Source organism: Peromyscus eremicus, chromosome 2, assembly GCF_949786415.1.
Source record: "Peromyscus eremicus chromosome 2, PerEre_H2_v1, whole genome shotgun sequence".
NCBI classification, from domain to species: Eukaryota; Metazoa; Chordata; class Mammalia; order Rodentia; family Cricetidae; genus Peromyscus; species Peromyscus eremicus.
In genome coordinates this window covers 154,809,721-154,836,609 of record NC_081417.1, presented here as the reverse complement: position 1 = coordinate 154,836,609, position 26,889 = coordinate 154,809,721, and the positions used below count along the sequence as shown (strand labels likewise).

Here is a 26,889-nt window from a genome sequence, read left to right as displayed (position 1 = left end):
ATAACCAACAAGTGAAGTCAATAACTAATGATGTCCATCTCACAGATTCCCTCAATTGTTCCAGGCTGGGTCAGCCAGGTGAACGGAGATATCAAGGTTGGAAATGGGATGTTTCCTTTGCTTTCTTTGAGGTCCTGGAGAACTGACCACATGGGCTGAGCCTTCAGGCTTCCTGGAGAGCCCTTAGTGGAAATGTATTCACCTGAACTGTGGTTGGAATAGGATGGGGTGTTTGGGAAAGAGCATGCTTTTGAGAGGCTTCCCACTGCAGACAGGATAGGTCTGGCTTTAAAACCCTCACAAGGTGATCAAAATGTGAGAATTGAGATGTCCACCATCACCACAGAGAGGTCCTTGTGTGGGAAGAGGAAAGGATTCCTAAGTTTTCTGAATGATGTCTTTGCTTTCATGTTTCCTCAGTATTATTATCCCTGAAAACCAGTCTTGATGGGAGACCAGGCCCCACCCACACTCAAGCAGCTGGCAAGACAGAGGCTGCTGAGGGAGGAGGACTTGACCATTTCTATTCTGGAGGGCCTGCCTGTGGGGCTGTTCCAGGAGATGTTTGAGGACGCCTTCAACGACAAACGTATAAACATCCTGAGGGCCATGGTGTCTGCCTGGCCATTCCCAGACCTTTCTGTAAGAGCCCTGATAAAGGACTCTGACCTGGAGACTTTGAAAGCTCTGCTTGAAGGACTAGATGTGCTGATTACAGACAAGGTTCATCCCAGGTAATCAGGACCCAGGTAGGATGGAGGAAGGCTGTGGGGGTGCAGAGAAGGAACAACTGGGGACACGGAGAACTTGGCCAAAGGTAGATCAGAGGCTTCTTAGAGCATCAGCATAGAGAACTGCAGAGGTTTGGGCCAGGTCTCAGGCATCGGGGCAATTAATGGCAAATGTGGAGGGCACAAGAGTAGACATAGCCACTGAGGAATAGGCCTCTCCCTGCCAGCTCCACAGTTAAAAGTGGAATGAGGCTGGGGTTAATGGGAACAGAATGGAGAGAAATGAGATAGATGCCTTGCTGGCAAAGACCATTTTCACCGAGTTTGAGGCTTGATCTTGAGAAAGCAAAGATTTAGAAGGGAAGCTGATATGAGATGTGGACAAGAAGACTGTAAGATGTATCTTGTCTTATCTTCTGGGAATTCTACCTGTTTTACCAACAGGAGGTCAAAACTCAGAGTGCTTGATTTGACGGATGAGGACCATGACTTCTGGAGAATTAAAGCAGAAACCCATGAAGGTGACTGCTTACCACAAGCCAAGAGGCAGGAGCAACCAGTGGAGATCTGTCCTAACTCTGGGGTGAAGAAATGTTTTAAGGTAGTAACTGATCTTGAACTCATGAAGGCCAGGTACAATCAATGTGACTGGCACTTGTTACAGTGGGCCCAGCAGCGAAAAGATTCCATTCATGTATGCTGTAGAAAGCTGAAGATTTTGGAATCACCTGTCTTCGCTGCTGTAGAGGTCTTCAAAAGGATAAATCTAGACTGTATCCTGGAGCTGCAGCTGAGTCGATGGTCACTGGAAATCATCATAGATCTTTGTCCTTACCTGGAGCAGATGAGAAATCTTCACACCCTTATGCTAGCGGTAATTTGGAAGCCCTTCAGATCTGCTGCTTCTGCAGAGCGGGAATGGATAAGCATGTTACTTTCTCAGATCTCCAGATTCCCTTGTCTCCAGAATCTCTCTGTATATAATATCTACTTTTTAACAGGCTGCCTTAAAAAGTGGCTCAGGTAAGGAAGGATGGAGAGTGTCCTCCAGAACATAGCAACCACATTCTTTTCTTTACAGATTAGTGGGTCCTTGATGGTCTGACCACTGTGAACCTAGCAGTGGTGGACACATAGGTTAACCCGGCAGATGAGCTCTATGCTCAGACATTTGTAACAGGCACCAGCACACCTGTAATTGTTCATGTGTAAAAGGTTGTTTGGGGTCCAAAAAGGGGTTGAGTAGCTGGGAAATAGGTGATATTGGGTTTGAAGTTGGGGAAACCGGACACAGCAGTGGTGGGGAACAAATATATCAGGGGACTCTTTTTTTATGTATTAAGAAATTTTTTTTTCAGGCTGGGCAGTGGTGGCTCATGCCTTTAATCCCAGCACTTGGGAGGCAGAGGCAGGAGGATCTCTGTGAGTTCGAGGCCAGCCTGGTCTCCAAAGCGAGTTCCAGGAGAGGCACAAAGTTATACAGAGAAACCCTGTCTCAACAAAAACAAACAAAAAAATTTTTTTTCATTCATTTTACACACCAATCAAAGATCCCCCTCTCTTCCCTCCTCTCCCCACACCAGCCCCCCTCCCAACCCACCCTCCACTCCCACCCACAAGAAGGCAAGGCCTCCCATGGGGAGGCACATCCAGTAGAAGCAATTCTAAGCCCTTCTCCTGCCTCAAGGCTGCACAAGGTGTCCCATCGTATGTAGAGGGCTATAAAAAGCCCGCTCATGATCCAGAGATGGATTCTGATCCTACCGCCAGGGTGCCCCCCAAGCAGATCAAGATATGCAACTGTCTCACCATGCAGAGGGCCTAGTCCAGTCCCATGCAGGCTCCACAGCTGTTGATCCACCTTTCATGATTTCCCACTGGTTTGGTTTGGTTGTCTCTGCGTGATGTCCCCATCATGGTCCTGATGCACTTGCTCATAGACTCCCTCTTCTCTCTCTTTGACTGGACTCCTGGAGCTCTGCCTGGTGTTCGGCAGTGGATCTCTGCATCTGCCTCCATCAGTCATTGGAGAAAACTCTGTGATGACAGTTAGGGTATTCACCCATGTGATCACTGGGGAAAGCCAGTTTAGTTCCGGCACCCTCTCCACTATTTCTAGTAGTCCAAGCTGGGGTCATCCTTGGGGATTCTTGGCAACTTTCCTAGCACTGGGTTTCTCTCTATTCCCATGATATCTCCCTCTATCATGGTATTTCTTCATTGCTTTCCCCCTCCTTCCCTGTTCTAGCTCAACCATCCCATTCCCTTATGTTCTCATCCCCTATCCCCTACCCTCCATTGCCCACCCCTCATCCCCATTTTACTCATGGAAATATATATTTCCCCTTCTCAAGGCGATCCATGCATCCCTCTTTGGGTCTTCCTTGTTAGCTTCTCTGGAGTTGTGGGTTGGTGTCTAATCATCCTTTGCTTTACATCTAGTATCCACTTATGAGTGAGTATATACCATGTTTGTCCTTCCAAGTTTGGGGTACCTCACTCAGGATGATATTTTCTAGTTCCATCCATTTGCCCACAAATTTCAAGATGTCTATTGGTTAAAATATTTATTAAGACAACTCCACCTAGTTAAAAGGGAGGTTTATTTTTTGGGGTAACTTACAAGTGAAGGGATAGGTTACAGGTTCCGGGAAAGGTGAAGCACAGTCCAGCCGTGTTCTCTGGAGAACTCTGCTCGGTCTACCTCCAGCATCCAGGATCCAGGAACCAAGAGAGCCTGCACTTCCAGATCTCAGGTCTTTAGCTCTCCTGTCTCGGCCCTACCTTGTAGGCATGACAGTTACCAGAAGCATCAATTGGGGTAGTAATTCCTGGACAAAGCTGGAACAGCTACCCACTACAGATGTCATTGTTTCTCTCTGCTGAGTAGTACTCCATTGTGTATACATACCACATTTTCTTAATCCATTCTTCACTTGAGGGGCATCTAGGTTGTTTCCAGGTTCTGGTTATTACAAATAATGGTGATATGAACAAAGGTGAGCATGTGTCCTTGTGGTATGTTTGAGCATTCCTAGGGTATATGCCCAAGAGCAGTATAGCTGGGTCTCCAGGTGGATTGATTCCCAATTTTCTGAGAAACTGCCATATTGATTTCCAAAGTGGCTGTACCAGTTTGCACTCCCACCAACAGTGGAGGAGTGTCCCCCTTGCTCCACATCCTCTCCGACATAAGCTGTGTGCAATGCTTTTGATCGTAGCCATTCTGACAGGTGTAAGATGGTATCTCAGAGTTGTTTTGATTTGCATCTACCTGATGATTAAGGATGCTGAGCAATTCCTTAAATGTCTTTTGGTCATTTGAAATTTTTTTGAGAATTTTCTGTTTAGCTCTATAGTCCTTTTGTTTGTTTGTTTGTTTTTGTTTTTGTTTTGTGTCAAGACAGGTTTCTCTGTGTAGTTTTGGTACCTGTCCTGGATCTCACTCTGTAGACCAGGATGGCCTCGAACTCACAAAGATCAACCTGGCTCTGCCTTTCAAGTGCTAGAATTAGAGGTGTGCACCACCACTACCCCTATATCCATTTTTTAATTGGATTGTTCCTTACTTTGATGTCTAGATTGAGTTCTTTATATATTTTGGAGATCAGTCCTCTGTCACCTGTGGGGTTAGTGAAGATCTTTTCCCATTCTGTAGGCTCTTTTTGTCTTATTGACCATGCCTTTTGCCCTACAAAAAAGTCTCAGTTTCAAGAGGTCCCCTTTATTAATTGTTGCTTTCAGTGTCTGTGCTACTGGTGTTATATTTAGGAAGTGGTCTCCTGTGCCAATGCATTCAAGAGTATTTCTACTTTTTCCTCTATCAAGTTCAGTGTAACTGGATTTATGTTAAGGTCTTTGATCCACTTGGACTTGAGTTTTGTGCATGGTGACAGATATGGATCTATTTGCCATCTTTTACCATGTTGACATCCAGTTATGCCAGCACCATTTGTTGAAGATACTTTCTTTTTTCCATTGTACAGTTTTGGCTTCTTTGTCAAACAAAAATCAGGTGATCAAATGTATGTGGATTAATGTCTGGGTCTTCAATTTGATTCCATTGGTCCATATGTCAGTTTTTATGCTAATACCAGGCTGGTTTTTATACTATAGGTCTATAGTCAGGGATGATGTTGCCTCCAGAGTAGCTTGGTTGTACAGGATTCTTTTAGCTATCCTAGGTTTTCTTTTTTCCAAATGAAATTGAGTTTTTCCTTTCCTGGACTGTGAAAAATTGTGTTGAAATTTTGATGGGGATTGCATTGAATCTGTAGATTGCTTTTGGTAAGATTGCCATTTTTACTTTGTTAATCCTACCTATCCATGAGCATGGGAGTTCTTTCCATTTTCTGATACCTTCTTCAATTTCTTTCTTCAGAGACTTAAAGCTCTTGTCATACAGGTCTTTCATTTGCTTAGTTAGAGTTACACCAAGGTATTTTATATTATTTGTGGCTGTTGTAAAGGGTGATGGTTCTCTGATTTCTTCCTCAGCCCTTTTATCATTTGTATATAGTTGATTTTTTTTTTTGAGTTGATCTTGTATCCTGCCACTTTACTGAAGAAGTTTATCAGCTGTATGAGTTCCCTGGTAGAATTTTTGGAGTCAGTTATATATACTATCATATTGTCTGCAAATAGTGAAATTTTGACTTCTTCCTTTCCAATTTGTATCCCCTTGATCTCCTTTTATTGTCTTATTTCTTTAGCTAGAACTTCAAGTACAATATTGAATAAATATGGGGAGAGTGGTCACCCTTGTATTGTTTCTGAATTTAGTGGAATCACTTTGAGGTTTCTCTCCATTTATTTTGATGTTGGCTGTTGACTTGCTGTAAATTGCCTTTATTATATTTAGGTATTTTCCCTTACTCCTGATCTCTCCATGACCTTTATCGTGAAGTGGTGTTGGATTTTGTCAAAGGCCTTTTCAGCATCTAACGAAATGATCATGTGTTTTTTTTTCTTTCAGTTTGTTTATATGGTGTATTACATTGACAGATTTTTGTATGTTGAACCATGCTTGCATCCCTGGGATGAAACCTACTTAGTCATTGTGGATTTTTTTGATGTGTCCTTGGAGTATGTTTGCCAGTATTTTATTGAATATTTTTGCATTAATGTTCATGAGGTAGGTTGGTCTGTAATTCTTTCTTTGTTGCATCTTTGTGTGACTTGGGAATTAGTAACTGTAGCCTCATAAAAGGAGTTTGGTAATGTTCCTTCTGCTTCTATTGTGTGGAACAATTTGAAGAGTATTGGAATTAATTCTTCTTTGAAAATCTAGTAAAATTATTTGTTGAAATCTTGTGGTCCTGGACTTTTCTTGGTTGGACTTTTAGGTGACTGTATCTATTTCCTTAGGGGTTATAGGTCAATTTAAATAGTTTATCTGATCTTGATTTAACTTTGGTATGTGGTACCTATCCAGAAAAGTGTCCATTTCTTTCAGATTTTCCAATTTTGTGGAGTACAGGCTTTTGAAGTATGACCTGATGATTCTCTGGATCTCCTCATTGTCTGTTGTATATCTCCCTTTTCATTTCTGATTTTGTTAATTTGGATGCTCTCTCTCTGCCTTTGGTTAGGATGGATAAGGGCTTGTCTATCTTGTTGACTTTTTTCAAAGAACCAATTCTTGTTTCATTGATTCTTTATACTTTTCACTTTGTTTCTATTTTATTGATTTCAGCTCTCAATTTGATTATTACCTGGTGTCCATTCCTCCTGGGTAAGTTTGTCTCTTTTTGTTCTAGAGCTTTCAGTTGTGCTGTTAAGTCATTAGTGTGAGATTTCTCCAACTTCTTTTTTTTTAAAGATTTAGCTATTTACTATATATACATATTCTCATTACAGATGGTTGAGAGCCACCATGTAGTTGCTTGGAATTGAACTCAGGACCTCTGGAAGAACAGTCAGTGGCTCTTAACCACTGAGCAATCTCTCCAGCCCTTTCTCCAACTTCTTTATGTGGGCATTTAGTGTTATGTATTTTCCTCTTAGCACTGCTTTCATAGTGTCCCATAAGTTTGGCTTTGTAGTAAATTCATTTTGGTTGAACTCTAGGAAGTCTTTAATTTCTTTTGTTTATTTCTTCCTTGACCCATTGGTGCTTAAGTTGAGCATTATTCTGTTCCTATGAGATTGTAGGCTTTCTGTAATTTTGTTGTTGTTGAAATCTAACTGTAAGCCATGATGGTCTGATAGAATATAGGAGGTTTATTTTAGTTTTTGTATCTGTTGAGATTTGTTTTGTGAATGAATATGTGGACGATTTTATACAAGGTTTCATGGAGTGCTGAGAAGAAGGTATATTCTTTTGTGTTAGGGTGGACTGTTCTGTAGATATCTATTAAGTCCATTTGAGTTATAACATCAGTCAGGTCAATCATTTCTCTCTTAAGTTTCCATCTGGCAGATCTGTCCAGTGATGAGAGTAGGGTGTTGAAGTTTCCCACTATTAATGTGTGGGGTTTGATGTGTGGTTTAACTTTAGTAATGTTTCTTTTACATATGTGGGTGCCCTTGTATTTGGGGCATAAATGTTCAGAATTGAAACTTCATCTTGGTGGATCTTTCCTGTGATGAGTATATATTGTCCTTCTTGTTCTCTTTTGATGTTTAGTTTGAAGTCTATTTTGTTGGATACTAGGATAGCTACACCAGCTTGTTTCTTAAGTCCATTTGATTGCAAAGACTTTTCTCAGCCTTTTACACTGAGGTAGTGTCTGGCTTTTGACTTGAAGTATGTTTCTTTTTCTTTTTCTTTCTTTTTTTTTTTTTTTAGGTTTTTTTGAGACAGGGTTTCTCTGTGTAGCTTTGGAGCCTGTCCTGGAAAACACTCTGTAGACCAGGCTGGCCTTGAACTCACAGAGATCCACCTGCCTCTGCCTCCTGAGTTCTGGGATTAAAGATGTACACCACCACCAATGGGCAAGGCATATTTCTTGTATGCAGCAGAAAGATGGGTCCTACTTTGTATCCATTCTGTTAGCCTGTGTCTTTTTATAGGTGAATGAAGTCCATTGATAGTAGTGGATATTAATGACCAGTGATTGTTAATTCCTGTTATTTTTTGGTGGTAGTGTTGTGTTGATTTCTCTTCTTTGGGATTTACTACTGTGGGGTTATCTATTGCCTGTGTTTTCATGGGTGTATCTGACTTTGTTATGTTGGAATTTTCCTTCTGGTGCTTTTTGGAGTGCTGGATTTATGGATAGGTATTGTTTAAATCTGGTGTTGTCTTGGAATGTCTTGTTCACTCTATCTATGGTGGTTGAAAGTTTTGCCAGGTATATTAGTCTAGGCTGGCATCCATGGTCTCTTAGTGTCTGCATTACATCTATCCAGAACCTTCTGGCTTTCAAAGTCTCCATTGAGAAGTCGGGTGTTATTCTGATTGGTCAGCCTTTATAAGTGACTTGGCTTTTTCCTTTGCTGTTCTTACTATTCTTTTTTATTCTGTATTTTAGTGGTTTAATTATTATGTGAGAAGGGAACTTCTTGGGGCAGTCTAGTCTATTTGGTGGTCTATAAGTTTCTTGTATTTTCATAGATATTTCCTTCTTTAAGTTGGGAATGTTTTCTTCCATGATTTTGTTGAATATATTTTTCTGTGCCTTTGAGTGGGTATTCTTATTCTTCTTCTATTCCTATTATTCTTAGGTTTCACCGTTTCATGGTGTCCCAGATTTCCTGGACATTTTGTGTTATGACTCTTTTGGCTTTGGTGTTTCCTTTGACTGACAAATTATTTCCTCTATTGTACCTCTACACCAGAGATTCTGTCTTCTATCTCTTGCATTCTGTTGGTTATGCTTGCATCTGTGCTTGCTGTTTGTTTACTGGGATTTTCTATTTCCTTCATTCCCTCTGTTTGTGTCTTCTTCATTGTTTCTATTTCAATTTTTAGATCTTGGACTGTTTCCTTCACATGTTTAATTGCTTTTGCATGGTTTTTTGGTCTTCTTTAAGGGATTTATTGATTTCTTCCAATTTTTTATTTGTCTTTCCCTCAATTTCTTTAAGGGAATTTTGCATTTTTTCTTTAAAGGCCTCTAGCATCTTCATGAAGCTATTTTTAAGGTCGCTTTCTTCTGCTTCTTCTACCTTGTGATGTTCAGGTCTTGCTGTTATAGGAGGCTAGGTTCTGGTGAGGCTGTATTGCTCTTTATGTTGTTGTATGTATTTTTGCCCTGATGTCTACTCATCTCTTCCTCTATTAGGTGCAAGAGGTGCCTGTGTCAGAATGAGCTGCTATTGGTACACTCTGTGCTTGTTGTGTCTGTGTCTCAATCTTAGCTCTTGGTTTAATTGGAGCTGGCAGATTCTGTATATCAGGGAGCTACTCTTTTTTTTTTTTTGGTTTTTCGAGACAGGGTTTCTCTGTGTAGCTTTGTGCCTTTCCTGAATCTCACTCTGTAGACCATGCTGGCCTCGAACTCACAAAGGTCCGCCTGCCTCTGCCTCCCAAGTGCTGGGATTAAAGGCGAGCGCCACCACCGCCCAGTTTAGGGAGCTACTCTTATTCCAATTCAAGCTAGCTGATTCTGTGGCTCAGGGAGTCCCTCTTGGTCTTATCAGGGCTCTAGGTGTAGTCAGAGCTGGTGGATTCTTTTTCTCATGAAGCCTCTCTTGGTCCAATGAGAGCTAGTACGATCCTGTGTCTCAGGAATCCACCCTTGGTCCAATGAGAGCTGGTGGATTCCTTGTCTCAGGAAGTTACTGGGGTCTCGGGCAGATGGGTATTGGAGTAGGGTGTGGGTCTTGTAGATTGCAGGGTTTGATGGGGGTTTTTGGTGGGGAGAGCCTGGCCATGGGAGTTTTCATGGCTGGCCAGCAACTGGGGCAGAGGTGGATGGGGATTCCTGGGGACTGGTTGTTTCCCAGGATTTGGGTCCTAGAGGCAGGACTCTCTGGGTGGGAGAAGAGTCACTCACCTCTTGATCCAGTGAGAGCTGGCAGATTGGTTTCCTTGTCTCAGGAAGTTACTGGTGTCGCAGTCAGATGGGTATTGGGATAGGGTGTGGTCTTGTGGATTGCAGGGTCTGATGGAGGTTTGGTAGGAGGAGCCTGGCCTCAGGGGTTTTCCCTGCTGGCCAGCAACTGGGGCAGAGTTGGGTGGGGGTTCCTGGGGACTGGCTGTGTCCCAGGGCCCATATCAGGGGACTCTTAAAGATACTGCTAGGATGAAGCTGAATTAATCCATCATATAGACAGACTAAATTTGGGGAAAGCATCATCTGCCTAGCTTTCATTCCCACCAATCCTCTTCAATATTATTTGGCATAACTAATCCTTGATCTCTCACTAGGTGCCTGAAGACCCCCTTGAAGACCCTGTCAGTCACTGGCTGTAGGCTCTCCCAGTCAGATTTGGATTACCTGAGCCAGTGCCTGAACATCCGTGAACTCAAACATCTGAACCTGAGTGGTGTAGAGCTATCTGATTTATGCCCTAAGCTTCTTGGGGTTCTCCTTGAGAGAATCTCGAGTACCCTGCAAACCCTGGAATTGGAGGAGTGTGAGATGAGGGACTGTCATTTCAATGCTATCTTGCCTTCCCTGAGCCAATGCTCCCAGCTTACTGTGGTCAATTTTTGTAATAATAATATCTCTCTGCTTGTCCTAAAGAACCTTCTACGTCACACAGCCAAGCTGAGCAAGCTAACCTATGAGAAGTATCCCGCACCTCTGGAATGCTATGATGAATTGATAATACTTAAAGACAAATTTGAGCTACTTTGTCCTGAGCTGCTGGATATACTCAGGGCCGAAAGGCAACCCAAGGAAGTCTCCTTTTCTACAAGAACATGCTTGAACTGTTTTCACTGCTGTTTCTATAACCTGGAGGTCAGACTTTTTTGCCTTTGTCCATAAGTAGGATAAGGTTTCTTCTGGTACTAAAAATGGAAGCCTAGTGTTGGGAGTGTATGTATACTGTGTACATCCTTGATTGCCTATAATAAAATGTGCTGAGTTTTATGGGTTGCTAGTGTGTCTTCATCGGAGTGCACAGCCCACTTATTCCCACCATTTCAATACCTGTTTCTTTCCCCATTGCCATAACCAAGTCATGGCATCTGACAGACATGTCTCTCATCAAGGGGTTCTAGAGCATATGGCTTCACAGTGCTTAATATATTGGAAAGAAAATGGAGTGCAAAGGGTTCAAATCACAGGGACTCAGGTTGACATGAATAACAATGGGATGAAGGGACATGAGACTGGTAGAGTCAGAGAGAAAATGATATGCATTTCTAAGTGATGATTTGGCATCAGAGAAACAATTAATACTTGTAAATGTTGTTCTGGTAACTTTTAAAGGTAGTGTGGGACTCCAGTAACCTGGAGGAGTATTGTCTGGTGTTCTTCACAGTTAGTGATTTTTCGGGATACAGTGCATTAAGAATACCAGGATTTTTTTTTTTTTTTTGGTTTTTTGAGACAGGGTTTCTCTGTGTAGCTTTGTGCCTTGGAACTCATTCTATAGTCCAGGCTGGCCCCGAACTCAAGAGATCCACCTGCCTCTGCCTCCCAAGTGCCGGGATTAAAGGCGTGCACCACCACTGGTGAATAACAGGAATTTTAATCATGTAGGGATGTCTCATCGATAGAGATAAAAAATCAATACCTACTTCCATCTTGAAAATCCGGAGTGGATTTTGTTGAGGACATGGAGAGCTTTAGGTATAGAGGCAGACTTCACCCAAATTCCTCAGAATGATTATCCCAGACTACAGGTCACATATACTTTACGGCCTGCTAACCTCTATGCTATATTGGTCCAAGATCACACTAGATATTGGCCTTTTAGCTATAGAACTCATCATCATGGTCATGTGTACTTTGTAAAAAAGATTCTATGTAGTCACACCTAAGCTTTAATTTGCACCTGGAATTGGACTGGTTGGACTGGTTGCTGCCTGGAACACTTGCCTAAACTGTACTATGTTTTCAATGTGCTGCCAGTGAACAGTTTGGCAATAGACTCCCCAAAGTCTGATCCAGGTTGACAAAGTCAAATATGCACTGGGTTTTCATTCTTTGCAGATTATGATATCCATTGAGACTTGAGTGGGACCCTTACAAGGGACCACCTTAAAATAAAACCCTCCAATAGTTGAACAAATGTCATACTCTTGACCTCAAAACTCTCTCCAAGCTTAGTTCTGGATCTTGAACCTGTAATTGTGATTTCTGTCTGTACTTTGGTGTGGCTGTCCCTGAAGCTATGACATATGTTCTTTTTTTTTTTAAGATTTATTTATTTATTATATATACAGTGTTGTGCCTGCATGCATCCCTGCAGGCCAGAAGAGGGCACCAGATCTCATTACAGATGGTTGTGAGCCACCATGTAGTTGCTGGGAATTGAACTCAGGACCTTTGGAAGAGCAGCCAGTGCTCTTAACCTCTGAGCCATCTCCAGCCAACATATGTTCTCTTTTGCCTGTACATTTAGATAACAATAAGAGAATTGGTATCCAAATATTTCTTCCTCAATTTGTTTATTCAAAATAGAGACAAGAGAGTTTCCATTGCACTAAGTTTCTAACTCTTCCCAGAAATGTTTCTCCCAGGACTCTTTCCCTCCATCCCCCGCCATCCTCATGACCCTCCTGTTCTCATCCCCACACCCCTATCCAGATGCCTCACCCTGTTCACTGGTGTTGTCTTTTCTATTTCTTCTTCACAGTGAGATCCATGCATCGTCCCTTGATCCCTCCTTGTTATTCAGTTTCTCTGGGTCTATGTTTTAGCATGGTTACATACCATGTTTGTCTTTCTGGGTCTGAGTTACCTCACTCAGGATGATCTTTTCTAGTTTCATCCATTTGTTTTTAACAGCTGAGTAATACTCTATTGTGTAAATGTACCACATTTTCTTTATTCATTCTTCAATTGAGGCACATCTAGGTTGTTTCCAGTTTCTGGCTATTACAAATAAAAATACTATGAACATAGTTGAGCAAATGTCCTTGTGGTAGGATGAAGCATTCTTTGGCCACATGTCCAGTAGTAGTATAACTGGGTCTTGAGATAGATCAATTTCCATTTTTCTGAGAAGCCACCATATTGATTCCAAAATGGCTTTACAATTTTATATTCTCATCAGCAACAGAGGAGTGTTCCCCTTGCTCCACATACTCACCAGCATGAGCTGTCACTTGTGGTTTTTTATTTTGGCCAGTCCAACAGGTATAAGATAGTTTGGACCCTTTCCTCCTGGGTTGTCTCACTCAGCCATAATATGACAAGAGGTGCCTAGTCTCACTGCCACTTGATAAAGCATGGATGATTGGTATCCATGGGAGGCCTTTCCTTTTCTGAAGAGAAATGGAGGGGGAGAAGTGGGTATTGGGGTGCTAGGAAGACAGAAGGGAAAGGAAAATGCAGTTGGGTTACAAAAACAATAAATTAAAAAACAAAGTAGAGATCAGAGGTCGTGTACTTGATCATCGTTGTGGTTGTGTGCAGACTGCCATGATTTCTAAGACAAGGACATTCCAGACACAATGCCCATGTAAGCAGCCCTTGATGGAAGTAGGACTTGACAGTTATATCAACACTCAAACCTAATATCACAGTGAGAAGGGCACAGTGGAACATGAGCTGTCTTTTCCCAGTGTGCCGTCACTTATTACTCTCAAAATTTGCCTCTTAGTTTGGTGATACTCACCCACTGCACCATTTAAAGCCTGAAGAAGCAAAACTGTCAGCTTAAGATAACAGGGCTGAAGTCACTGTCTCAAAGCCAGTGTGCAAAGAACATGAACTTTCATACATGCTAGAGCCACACAAATGCACTCAGAGCATCTGGAAAGCTTGAACTCTGAGACAGAGGTATTCCTGCGACACTGGATTTTCTATGCTTCCTTTGAGACTAGGGGAAAAAAAGAATGGAAGAGAAATCTATCTTTTTACATATTTTGTTTTAAGAGCTTCTGGGTCTTCTCTGGCCAAATCAACAAAACACTTGAAGGAGCAATAATAGAATCCTCCTCATGAGCTTAATCTCAGCTCTGGGGATGCAGAGGCAGGCAGGTCTCTGTGAGCTCTTTTTTTTTTTTTTTTTTTGGCTTTTTGAGACAGGGTTTCTCTGTGTAGTCCTGGCTGTACTGAAACTCACCCTTTAGACCAGGCTGGCCTTGAACTGAGAGATCCACCTACCTCTGCCTCTCCTGCTGGGATTAAAGGAATGTGTCACCACAGCTTGGATTAAGTTTTAAATTTCTAAGGTATATGTGATTGTATGTTATATATCATTTCCATTGTGTGGGTGTTTTGCTTGCGTGTGTGTAATAGAATGTACATCATGTGTGCCTGGTGCCTGTGGGGGACAGAAAAGGACATTGGGACTTGAGTTGTGAGTTACCATGTGGGGTTTGGTCATGGAACCTAAGTTCCATGAAAGAGCAGCATGTACTCTTAATCAATGAATCATCTCTCTAGTCCCCCACCATTTTTGACAAAATTTTCCAAAATTAAATTCTACTTTAAATCTTTTTTGACAGTGAACTAAATTTGATAGCCCAGGAGAGTCTCACTGGATTAATAAAAGGTCAGAATAAGACACAGCCTAATGTTGCAGGATGGAAAACTGTCAGATAAGAAATGATTCTGTCAGTGGGTGGTGGTTCTTCATGCCTTTAATTCCAGCACTAGGGAGGCAGAGGCAGGAGGATCTCTGAGTTACACAGTGAGACCCTGCTGAGAGGGTGGCAGTGGGGTGGAGGAGATTTTAAAATAAGCTGAGGACATAAAGCCTTTAGCATACTTCTAGTTTTAAATCCACTTCTCATGGGGAAACTCTTCAAATCTGTTTATGTATATTCCAGATAACAGTGAACACTCTTAAATTATCCTGGGTGTATTTCTCCCAAACCAAAGATGTACGTGAGAGTGGTTCAATGTAAGCTGTTCAGTTGGATCATAAAGTTGGCTGAAGGAAAATTAAAACATAGAAAAAAGGCAATGGGGTCTATCCATACTCTATTCTTTTTTCCTTTCATTTTTTTTTCTTAATAGCCTCAGAGCTCATACTTTCCCTTGAACTTCTGACCCTTAATTCTGGTCCTCCTGAATGCTGAGATCACTAACATTCAACAACAGGCTCATCTAACTGTGGGGTCTTGTTCTTTAAGCATTTCCCTTTAAGCTGGTAACCTTCAAGTAAAAACCTATAATAGTTGGACAAGTTTCATCTTCTTGGCCTCTAGAACCCACCCAACCTAAGATCTCTGTCTTAACCATGGAATTGTGATTTCTGTCTGGATTTTAGCATTGCTATCCCTGAAGCTACTCCTTTGTGTTCCTTTTTGCCTATATAATCACATGGCAATAAAAGACTTTGCTATCACACTATTTTACATTCATTACTTTTTCAAACATATTTTTATTGATTAAATGGGAAATTCATATCATGTACTCCAATCATCCTTAATTCCTTGTCCTCCTAGGTCTACCCCACCTTGTGGCTTCCCACTGCCTCAAAAGACAGAAAATGAAAGAAAAAACAAGCTCTATTTGTGTTGTCCGTATAGTCACTGGAGGCTGGTCAAACTAGGATTCACTTTTTTTAATTAAAAATAAAAATGAGAAATCATTGTGGTTGTGTGCTGACTGTCATGAAGCATAAAGGAATCTTCAGGAAGTATACTAAACAAGAAGTAAAAAGTGAATACCAAGACAGGGATATTTCACACACAATGCTACCATGTTTAACCCTTGTTGGAAGTAATATTTGAAATTATTTACAGTATATCAACACTCAGGGATCGAATATCCCATTGAGGACATGGCTGGACGACAAATATATATATATCTCTCCACACATCCAGAACCCATTATAGGTTGTCTAAGAAGAGAATTTTCCATAGTTCAACACCCGGTATAGAAATATTTCCTAATCCTATTCAGTCAGTCCTACATCAATCCATCTATAGAGAAAAGGAGCCACTGTCACCTGGTTCCTCATGTCAGGTTCATAAAGGGGACTCTCAAACTTCATGTGCAGTAAAGTTTAAGGTCTCCTTCTCTGAGTTTCCTGGAATGACCAACATGCATCTGACAGATGGGTATGACAATTCAAACAAAAAAGACATGGAGTATGTTTGAGATGGCTCAGCAAATAAATTTGCTGTCTGCATCAGGACCAGGACCTGACTTTCGTGTGAGCAACAAGAAGACTAATTCTTTTTTTGTTGTTTGTTTTTGATTTCCAATACAGGGTTTCTCTGTATATCTCTGGCAGTCTTGGAACTCACTCTGTAGAACAGGCTGGCCTTGAATTTAGAGATCCTCCTGCCTCTGCTTCCTGAGTTCTGGGATTAAAGGCGTATGCCACCACTACCAGGATAGAAGACTAATTCTTTAAAGTTGTCTGCAGACCTCCGTTTCCTATGGCATGTTCATATACATGCATACCCCAAAATAATAAGCAAAACCTAATTTTGTTTAATTAAAACACTGAATTTACAAGGAGGAAAGATGGCCTTGTGGTTAAGAGCACGTGTTCTTTCTGATGACTGTTTCAGTTCCAAGCTCTCTACTGTCTCTACTTCAGTATTAGGGAGTCCATTGCCATTTTCAGATGGAGTCTTGTTTGAGCATCTTAGGGAAGTGTCTACTGAATGATGTGGCCTGTATCTAGGGGAAGGATTACTGATATATATTACCCATTGTATATCAGCTGGCATGGTAGTATACGAGGTGGCTTGAGAAAAGTAGCTTTGCACACAGCTGAGTGGTGATGAACAGACTCAGTATATTCAAAGCCCTGGGTTGGCTCCTCTGCCTCAAAGAAGTAAAGAAATGTTTGATTCAGGCTCTATATCGCAGATTGTCTCACATTTGCTGGTAGGTTGTTATGATGGTTGAAATTTGTTCCTGATGAGTGTACCAAAGCCTTGAAGCTGATCATATTAGTGTCAGTAAGGTCAAGGGAGACACTGAGTTCATCATCAAAGTCACAGGTCTACAAGAGGAATCCACTTAGATATTTGCTTCACCCCCAGCTGGCCTGAAATAACTACCAAGACCAGGATGGCCTCAAACTCACTGAGATCCAGCTGTTTCTGTCCCACATGTGATGGGATTAAAGGCCTGAGCTACTAGAATTGATCAGTTTTGGTGTTCGTACAGGAGTGGCTCTAGAGATCATCAAGACTAGTGGAAGACTTTTGCCCAACATAAGACAATCAACTTGGTTTACTACATATTTAATATGTATGTGTAGGCAAGGAGACAACTTGTGTGAGTTGAGTCTCTCTCTCCTTCCATCAACTGTATTGGTTCTAAAAGTTTAACTCAGGTCTTTCTGCAGGGCAGCAGGCATCTTTATCAGGAGCCATCTTGCTGGCTGAGGTGATTTAGTTTAAGTAAATTAAGTTTCAGAATACTGTTCGTCTATTCAATTTTTCTCATAATCTTGAATGGGATAAGGGCAAAATTAGTATTAGAACTTTGTAAAAGCTCATTGCAGATATGTATGTCATCCAGGTATGGTGTCCCCACCCTAGGCAGGCAGAGGCAGGCAGATCTCTGTTCTCTTTTCCTCCTACCAAGTGGCTCCCCGAGGGACACTCTTTCCTTTACCTGCTTAAACATTGACCAGTTCCTTAAATTGTTCCTATTACTGTTGTAGCACAAGGCTTTCTACAAAGGGTAGTCTAAGTCATTCCAAGAAGCTGCAAGGTACCACCTGAGAGATCGGATCCCTGGCCCTTTGACTGAGTTAATTGCTTTAAATGAGATCTACCTTCATGGGCTCCATGTTCCAACAGGTGTTCCACAGATTTCAGACATTAAATAATCTCTGGGCGTAGGTGTCTGAAAAGCTAGAAACTAGTTTACTGTTTCAGTTTATCTCTGTGTGTATTCTTTTGTTGATAGGTATTTATTTTATTTAGCTTGTTTATGGGGTGGGGAGGGAGGTTGTTCTGGAACTGGTTATGAACATCTGGCTTATCTGGAACTCACAGAGATCCAGAATTAAAGGCTTGGGCTGCCAAGTCCCCTTTGTTTTGGTTTGGTTTCTGGGAGTCTCACTATGCTTTGTTTAATGTGTGTATTTGTTTTTGTTTTATTTGTTTAATAATCTTACTATGTAGCCCTGGCTGTCCTGGCGCTCACAAAGATCTACCTCTCAGCGCTGAGATAAAAGAGATTACCCATCTCCTTTGGCTATTTTTACTCAATTGATTTTTTAAAGTAATGCTCTGGTCTCAAACTCTCAGTGTTGTAGAGAATGACCTTGAATTTCTGATTTTCCTGCTTCCACCTCCTGAGCATTGAGACTACAGGAGTGCAGTCAACCCAAATAGATTTGTCAGTCAAAGAAAACACTAAAGGCAAAAAAGTCTACTGAATCTACCAGGCCAAGCTGAATCCCCAGGGGAGACCTTGCCTTGGAAGAGGTGGGAATGGGGGGAAGAATGGGGGAGAAGCTGGGAGGTGGGAGGAGGGAGGACAGGGGAATCCGTGGCTGATATGTAAAATTAAATTAATTATAAAATTTTTAAAAGTGGACAAGAAAAGTCCAGAAAATTTGAAACACCATGAAAAGACCAAATATATGAATAATAGGGATAGAAGAAGGAGAAGAATACCAACTCAAAGGAACAGAAAATATATTCAACATAATCACAGAAGAAAACTTTCCCAATATAAAAAAAGAAATACCTATGAAGATAAAAGAAGCTTACCAAACACCAAATAGGCTGCATCCAAATAAAAAAATGTCCCCTAGCCACATAATAATCAAATCACTAAACATACAGAACAAAGAAAAAATATTAAGAGCCGCAAAGAAAAAAGGCCAAGGAACATATAAAGGCAGACCCATCAGAATAACACCAGACTTCTCAGTGGAGACTATGAAAGCTAGAAGGTCCTGGACAATTTTTTTTTTTTTTTTTTTCCGGTTTTTCGAGGCAGGGTTTCTCTGTGTAGTTTTGCGCCTTTCCTGGAACTCACTTGGTAGCCCAGGCTGGCCTCGAACTCACAGAGATCCGCCTGGCTCTGCCTCCCGAGTGCTGGGATTAAAGGCGTGCGCCACCACCGCCCGGCCCTGGACAATTGTTATACAGACACTATAGACCATGGATGCCAACCCAGACTATTATACCCAGCAAAACTCTTAATCACCATAGACTGAGTAAACAAAATATTTCATGAATAACCAAATTAAACAATACCTATCCACAAATCCAACTCTACAGAAAGCACTAGACGGAAAAATCCAACCTAAGGAAATTAAACACACCCATGAAAACTCAGGCAATAGATAATCCCCACACCAAAAAATACCAAAGAAGGGAAACACAACACTACCACCAAAAAAATAACAGGAATTAACTAACAATCACTGGTCATTAATATCCATCAATATCAATGCTCTCAACTCACCTACAAAAAGACACAGGCTAACAAAATGGATATGAAAACAGGATCCATCCTTCTGCTGCATACAAGAAACACACTTAAACTTCAAAGAAAGACACTACTTCAGAGTAAAAGGCTGGGAAAAGGCTTTCCAATCAAATGGACTTAAGAAACAAGCTGGTGTAGCTATCCTAATATCTAATAAAATAGACTTCAAACTAAAATCAATCGAAAGAGATCGGGAAGGACATTACCTATTTATCACAGGGAAAATCCACCAAGATGAAGTCTCAATTCTGAACATTTGTAAAACAAACATTACTAAAGCTTAAATTCCACATCAAACCCCACACACTAGTAGTGGGAGATTTCAACACCCCACTCTCACCAATGGACAGATCTACCAGACTGAAACTTAACAAAGAAATAAAGGACCTAACAGATATTATGACTCAAATGGACTTAATAGATATCTAAGGAACATTCGACCCTAACAAAAAAGAATATACCTTCTTCTCATCACCCCATGGAACATTTCGACCACATGCTTGGTCACAAAGCAAATGTTAACAGATACAAAAACATTGGAATAACCTCCTGTATTTTATCGGATCACCATGGCTTAAAGTTGGATTTCAACAAAAACTATAGAAAGCCTACAATCTCATGGAAACTGAATAATGCTAAACTGAAGCACCAATGGGTTAAGGAAGACATAAAGAAATGAAAGTTTTCCTAGAATTCAATGAAAATGCAAGTACAACATACCCAAACTAATGGGACACTATGAAAACAGTGCTAAGAGGAAAATTCATAGCACTAAATGCCCACATAAAGAAGTTGGAGAAATCTCACACTAATGACTTAACAGCACACCTGAAAGCTCTAGAACAAAAAGAAACTGCTGTGGATATTGCTCTATATAAATAAAACACTGATTGGCCAGTGACCAGGCAGGAAGTATAGGTGGGACAAGGAGAGAGGAGAATTGGGGGAACAGGAAGGAGGAGGAGGAAACACTACCAGCCACCGCCAGGACAAGCAGCATGTAAAGATGCCGGTGAGCCACGAGCCACATGGCAAAGTATAGATTTATAGAAATGGGTTAATTTAAGATATAAGAACAGTTAGCAAGAAGCCTGCTAACTGAAATTCTCCAGCAACAAGAAACAAACTCACCCAGGAGGAAGAGATGCCAGGAAATAATCAAATTGAGAGCTAAAATCAATGAAGTAGAAACAAAGAGAACAATATAAAGAATCAATGAAACAAAGAGTTGGTTCTTTGAAAAAAATCAACAAGATAGACAAACCCCTAGGGGAAAAAGGCCAGCCATTTTTAAGTAAACACAAAAGTCAAGCAGTGGTAGCACATTCCCTTAATCCGATCCTACGTCAGGCAGAGTCTCTGTGTGTTCAAGGACACACTGGGGAACGGCCAAGTGTAGTGAGACACGCCTTTAATCCCAGTACCAACCATAGAGACCTGGACGTCTGTGGAGACAGGCAGGGACAAGGAAATGAGGTAGCTGGACTAAAAGCCAATGAGAGGGCAGAACAGCAAGGCAATCAAAACCCAGGCAGTAAAAACCTAGGTAGATAGGAAGTCAGGGCATTTTGGAAGGTGCAGAGCTGGTGAGGTAAGGTAGCTGGTGGCTCCCCGTATTTCCCTGATCTCTAAGGCTCTCACCTCTATGTTTGGCTCTGTGTTTCTTAATTAATAAGACCATTTAGAAATTCATTTACAGAGCCTGGTGTGACTCTAAGTTCCTGGACAGTGTCTTCTCTGGTTCCTCTGAAGCTTTTATAACTCATTACTACTCACCAGGCTGGCCTCAAACTCAGAGATCCTCCTGGATTAAAGGTGTGTGCCCTCACCGCCCTGCCTCAAAGGGATTTTTTGTCGTGCATCTGACCTTGATTTGGTTTGTCAAAAATGTCAAAGGTTGGAGGCACTGATTTTCTGCCCTGACATTGCCCATGTGCGCGACCAACAATGGAGGAGTCTGAATCCCAGCAAAAGCGGGCTCGCCTGGAGGAGGCAGCCCCGGGAAGCAGCCACTCTGAGGAAGAGGATTATGTCCCCTATGTCCCTTTGAGGCAGCGCCGGCAGCTACTTCTCCAGAAGCTGCTGCAGTGAAGACGTAAGGGAGCTGAGGAGGTAGAGCAGCAGGACAGTGAAAGTGAGCCCGAAGAAGATGAGGACAACATCCCGCTGGGCCCTCAGTCCAATGTCAGCCTCCGGGATCAGCACCAGCACCTCAAAGAGAAGGCTGAGTCGTGCAAGGAGTCGGCCAAGGAAAAGCAACTGAAGGAAGAAGAAAAGATTCTGGAGAGTGGCTGAAGGCCAAGCCTTGATGTCAGTGAAGGAAATGGCCAAAGGCATCACATATGATGATCCCATCAAAACCACTTGGACACCCCCACGTTATGTCCTGAGCATGTCTGAAGAGTGTCATGACCTTGTTCAGAAAAAGTACCACATCCTGGTAGAAGGAGAAGGTATCCCACCACCCATCAAGAGTTTCAAGGAAATGAAGTTTCCTGCCGCCATCCTTCGAGGCCTGAAAAAAAAAGGGGCATCCACCACCCAACACCCATTCAGATCCAGGGCATCCCTACCATTCTGTCCGGTAGGGACATGATTGGCATTGCCTTCACAGGGTCAGGCAAGACACTGGTGTTCACACTGCCCGTCATCATGTTCTGCCTGGAACAAGAGAAGCGGCTGCCTTTCTCCAAGCGTGAAGGGCCCTATGGACTCTGTGCTTTGGAAACAAACTGGCATGAAGTGAGTTCTGATTACAGGGACAGAGTTGATAAAATATGAGATGAGGAAACAGGTGTTTTGTGGAGTTAGAGAGACGACTGTGCATTCTGAATCATAATTTGGACCCAGGCAATTATTAACTTGTAAGTGGAACTCCTGGAAGGACTGAAGAGTGTTTTCTCCAACACAGTAGCCATACAGGAATAATCAGACTCTGGGAACTTGCAGCAGTACAGTCTGGTGGCACTCTCAGTCACTGACCTCTTCAGCTGCTTCCTAGGTTCAAGCCACACCCAGAATGCTGTGGCTTTTGGGGTGGAAAAACATGGATTCAGTCCCCAGAACTCCCTCTCTCATGAGAACACCTTGGAATATTACTGTCACTCAATTCCTTTCTTCCAAGCCTCTTCCTCTCTGACATCCTTCTGCTGGGGCTGTTCAGAGGGGCGTGTGCAAAGAATTTTCAATCCAGTGTGAGCACACCAGGCCCAATCCCCTACGAAGAAGGTTTGAATGGTTGTCCAGCATTTTCAAACCAGTATATTCAGGCTAAGATATTCAGTTGGATCCTAAAGTTGGCTGATAAGTTATTAAAACCTAGAACAAAGGGAGAGGGGGTCCAGGTCCACTGTCCTCTTCTTTCCTTTCATGCCTCTTTTCCCTAATAGCCTCATCCAGCCCATGTAGCCCTTGAACTTTTGACTCTTCAGTCTAGTCTTCCTGAGTGCTGAGATTGCCAGCACTTACACAGGGAGCTGGGGGGCCTTAGTTTTCCCAACTCCTACCCTGTGGCTGTGGCCAGCAACCTTCAAATAAAAGCCTGCCTTACTTGGGCAAGTTTCATTTTCTTGGCCTCTAGGATCTACCCAACTCAAGAAGTGTATTTTAACTCTGCAATTGTAATGTCTGTATGTATTTTGCTCTTGCTGTCCCCGAGACTACCCTTATTCCCTTTGTCTGTCTAATCAGGTGGCAATATAAGAACTTGGTATCACACTATTTTTTTCCTTCATCACGTTTCTTGTTCTTAGAAATAGAGACAGAAAGTCCTGCACTTGATGTGTCATGATTGTTATGTGGTCGTTGCCCTAAACCATGACTAATTGTGAAGACATATTCATCAAAGATACCACACACACAAGTATCTTTGGGAACCAAGTGACTACCAAGAGAGGGACATCTCAGACACAATGCCCTTGTATTTAACCTTTGCTAGAAGTTGGAGTTGACATAGTTTACAATGTATCAACACTCAGAGACCTAATATTAGTAAAAAGGGCCCATGGGAACCACAAGATATGTATCTCTGTCGATTCAGAAAAGTTGTATATTGGCTATGGATAGCACTTCCCGTAGCTCATCACCAGGCAGAGAAATATGTCCTAACATCATTCACTTAAGAGTCTTACATCAATCCATTGGCTGAGAGGAGAAACACTGTCTACTGGTTCCTTTTTTTGGTCCTCACAGTGGACCCCCAACCTTCATGTGCAGTGCAGTTTCCTTAAAATAGTGGGGTGACTCCCAGCAAGCTAAGGAGATGAGGGTGTTCCCTATGAACTGATCACAATCTTCCTCCTAATTTTGGTTCATCTCCTTCACATAACTGTGCTGTGGGATGTTCTGTATGGCAAATGTGTTGCTAATTAGTCAATAAATAAAACACTGATTGGCCATTGGCTAGGCAGGAAGTGTAGGCGGGACAAGGAGGAGAATAAAGCTGGGAAGTAGAAGGCTGAGTCAGAGAGACACTGCCAGCCACCATGATGAGAAACAGCATGTGAAGATGCTGGTAAGCCACGAGCCATGTGGCAAGGTATAGATTAATGGAAATGGATTAATTTAAGCTGTAAGAACAGTTAGCAAGAAGCCTGCCACGGCCATACAGTTTGTAAGCAATATAAGTCTCTGTGTTTACTTGGTTGGGTCTGAGGCTGTGGGACTGGCAGGTGAGAGAGATTTGCCCTGACCGTGGGCCAGGCAGGAAAACTCTAGCTACATAACTGGTGGGCACGAAGCCCTCTACCTGAAGAATGGAAGCTCTGTCTCACCATCTTGATTCTGAGTCTTGACTTCTAGTCTAGAGCCTCTGAATTGCTGAGGTTAAAAGTGTACACCACCTCATCTGATTGTTTCTCTTTAAAAAAAATTAATGTTTATACCAGGATGCTCTTAATGAGACCTTGTTTAAAAACATGGGCTGTCTGGTGGGATCCATGTATAGGGTAGAAGACTTTTCTGAATGGAGTCGGAAAGGAAAGGGTGAGTTCTGTATTTAATGATGTGGAAATATGGGCTCAGATAGAGTTCCAAAAGAATGAAGAGAATTTTAATTGGGTGTGAGTCTGTGTCTAAGTTAGTGTTTAATATTGCTATAGTGCTGTGTGTGTGCACGCGCGCGCGCACACACACACACACACACACACAAACTATAATTAACACATAATTTATGTTTAGTAAAGGAATCTGGACGTCGAAGCTGAAGAAATGGCTCATTGGTTAAGAGCACTTTTGATTTTTCCAGATCTTTGGGTTCTACCTCGTAACCATCTCCACCTTCAGTTCCAGTGGAACCATTTTCTTCTTGCTGACTTCATGAGGCATGAGCATCAAGACCCACGTTGTCTACTGACATTACACACACACACACACACACACACACACACACACACACACACACACTAACCCAACTGCAAACAGAACATCCCCCTTTAACATTTGAAGTTAACACACAGACTGATGAATTTCATTATGGCCTTTTCATACATACACATAGTTTACTCTGTTCTTATTCACTGACCTCTCCCACTTCCCTCCCTCTGTTTCTTTCCTCCCCTCCTACAATGCTGGGAGCTTCATTTTGCACCCCTCTTGGTTCCCCACTTACACATATCAAAACCTCCAAATCAGGAAGACCCTTTGCCGAACACCCAATCTGCCCATCTTCACTCACTGGATTTGAACCTGACTTCACATTTTACATCCGCAAGGCTGTGTGCTGAGCTGAGAATATCTCAAACACCTTTCAGTATTGAAGCAGCCAAGGCTACATAACAAGAACTTACCTGGTCCCCCCCACCTTTCCCTTCGCTGGTTACCCATAATAACTTTTCTGTTCTTACAATTTTAACGTCACATATCTAGAGAGAACATGAGCAGCTATGTGGTGGCAGTACACACCTTTAGTCCAAGCACACAGGAAGCAGAGGCATATGCAGCTCTGTGAGTTCAAAGGCAACCTGGTGTAGAGAGTGAGTTCTAGGACAGCCAGGGCTACACAAAGAAGCTCTATATGAAAAAGCAAAAGCAAAACAAAAAAAAGAAAAATGTGGGCAGAGGTAACAAATTGAGTTCCAGGCCATAGTAACTACAAGAGACCACGCCTCACAAAAACAAAGACTGTAAAATGGAAGTAAAGAAGATATCAAAGTTGTCTTCGTGGTTTCACCAGTAGTTTCAGCCACTGGGAGCATGAAGCAGCAGGCTTGGTCTCCAAAGTGAGTTAGAGGCCAGCCTGAGCCGTATACCAAGAACCTATCTTTAAAAAAAGAATGAGAAATCCTTGTGTGGTGCACCTCTCTAATCCCAACATCACCTTGTCTGATGCAGATACATTAAAAAAAAAAAGTGTTCAGGGGGCATTTTCAGTTCAAGGAGAAAACTGGTGGCAGGGAGATTCCTAGGAAACCACAAGGACGACCCCAGCTAAGACTTCTCAAAATAGTGGAGAGGATGCTTAAACTGGCCATCTCCTATCATCAGATTGGTAACTACCCTAATTGTTGTCATCAGAGAGCCTTCATCTAGTAACTGGTGGAAACAGATGCAGAGATCCACAGCCAAGCACTGAAATCCTGTTGAAGAGAGGCAAGAAGGATTACATGAGCCAGGGGGTTCAAGGTTATCACAAGGGCACACAGAAACAACTAACCTTGGCCCATAGGAGCTCAGAGATCCTGGACTGACAGCTAGGGAGCCTGCATGGGACCAACCTAGGCCCTCTGCATGTGTGACAGTTTTATGGCATGCTCTATTTCTGGGACTCCTAGTAGTGGGATTAGGGCCTGTTCCTAATGCTTGAGCTGGCTTTTGGGAACCTATTCCTCATAAAGGGTTGCCTCATCCAGCCTTAATACACAGGGAGAAGCTTAGTCCTACCTCAACTTGACATGCCACGCTTTATTGACACCATGGGAGGAGGCCTGCACCTTTATGAACAGAAACAGAGGAAGAGTGGATGGGAGTGGAGTCATGGGGAGACGGGAGGGGGCAGTAGAATGGGAGAAGAGGAGGGAGGGAAAACTGTGGTCAAGATATAAAATAAATGAAAAAAATTAATTGAAAAAGTCTTAAGGCAGGAGAGGCTACCTATTGACTTGTAGGATAGTCTCAAAAAAATTACATTAAAAAGCAAAAAAAGAAAGAAAGAAAAACACCAAGCAGCTGATTGACTACTGAAAATGTCCTGGAGACAAAGCTCAGTGGTTTCTGTTTTTAGAGGATGGATATGCCTTCAGAGATCTTACACAGCCGTACCCAGGACCACATCATCTTCAACAAAAATGGGGATGTGCCTCATATGGGGGAGTGCTTGACTAGCATGCTTGAAGGCCGGGTTCATTCTCAGAATGTCAAAAATGGGGTACAGGGGTGCACTTCTGCAGTGCCACCTCTCCTGAGAGAAAGACCAAAGATCAGAGACTCAAGCCCATCCTAGATTCATAGTCGGCCTACATGAAGTGAAGGCTCCAGAAATACAGAAAATTTTAAAAAGATAGAAATTCAGCTTATTTAATGTCGATGGCAAATGCTACATCAGGGATTTCAAATCTAGAAAGTTTTAAAATTTGTGTTTTGTATATTTATCTATAATTTTTTTTAAAGATTTATTTATTTATTATGTATACAGTCTTCTGCCTGCATGTACGCCTGCAGGCCAGAAGAGGGAACCAGATCTCATTGTAGATGGCTGTGAGCCACCATGTGGTTGCTGGGAATTG

General features: G+C 42.2%; 1 protein-coding gene across 1 annotated transcript; it reads left to right on the top strand.

Moving 5' to 3' along the window:
- The first annotated feature begins 447 nt into the window (after positions 1-447).
- On the top strand, positions 448-21,463 carry LOC131904918 (oogenesin-3-like). The gene is made up of 4 exons (XM_059255910.1): positions 448-734; positions 1,176-1,754; positions 10,048-10,585; positions 21,281-21,463. The coding sequence occupies exons 1-4, from the start codon at positions 448-450 to the stop codon at positions 21,461-21,463; spliced, it is 1,587 nt and encodes a 528-aa protein (XP_059111893.1).
- Positions 21,464-26,889: the final 5,426 nt, after the last annotated feature.

What these genes read in the sequence shown, in the direction of transcription:
- LOC131904918 (XM_059255910.1), top strand. Translation starts at nt 448, where the DNA reads ATGGGAGACCAGGCCCCACCCACACTCAAGCAGCTGGCAAGACAGAGG. An exon ending in TGCCTTAAAAAGTGGCTCAG is followed by an intron (nt 1,755 to 10,047) that starts GTAAGGAAGGAT and finishes ATCTCTCACTAG; the next exon opens with GTGCCTGAAGACCCCCTTGA. An exon ending in GCTGTTTCTATAACCTGGAG is followed by an intron (nt 10,586 to 21,280) that starts GTCAGACTTTTT and finishes GGAGCTGAGGAG; the next exon opens with GTAGAGCAGCAGGACAGTGA.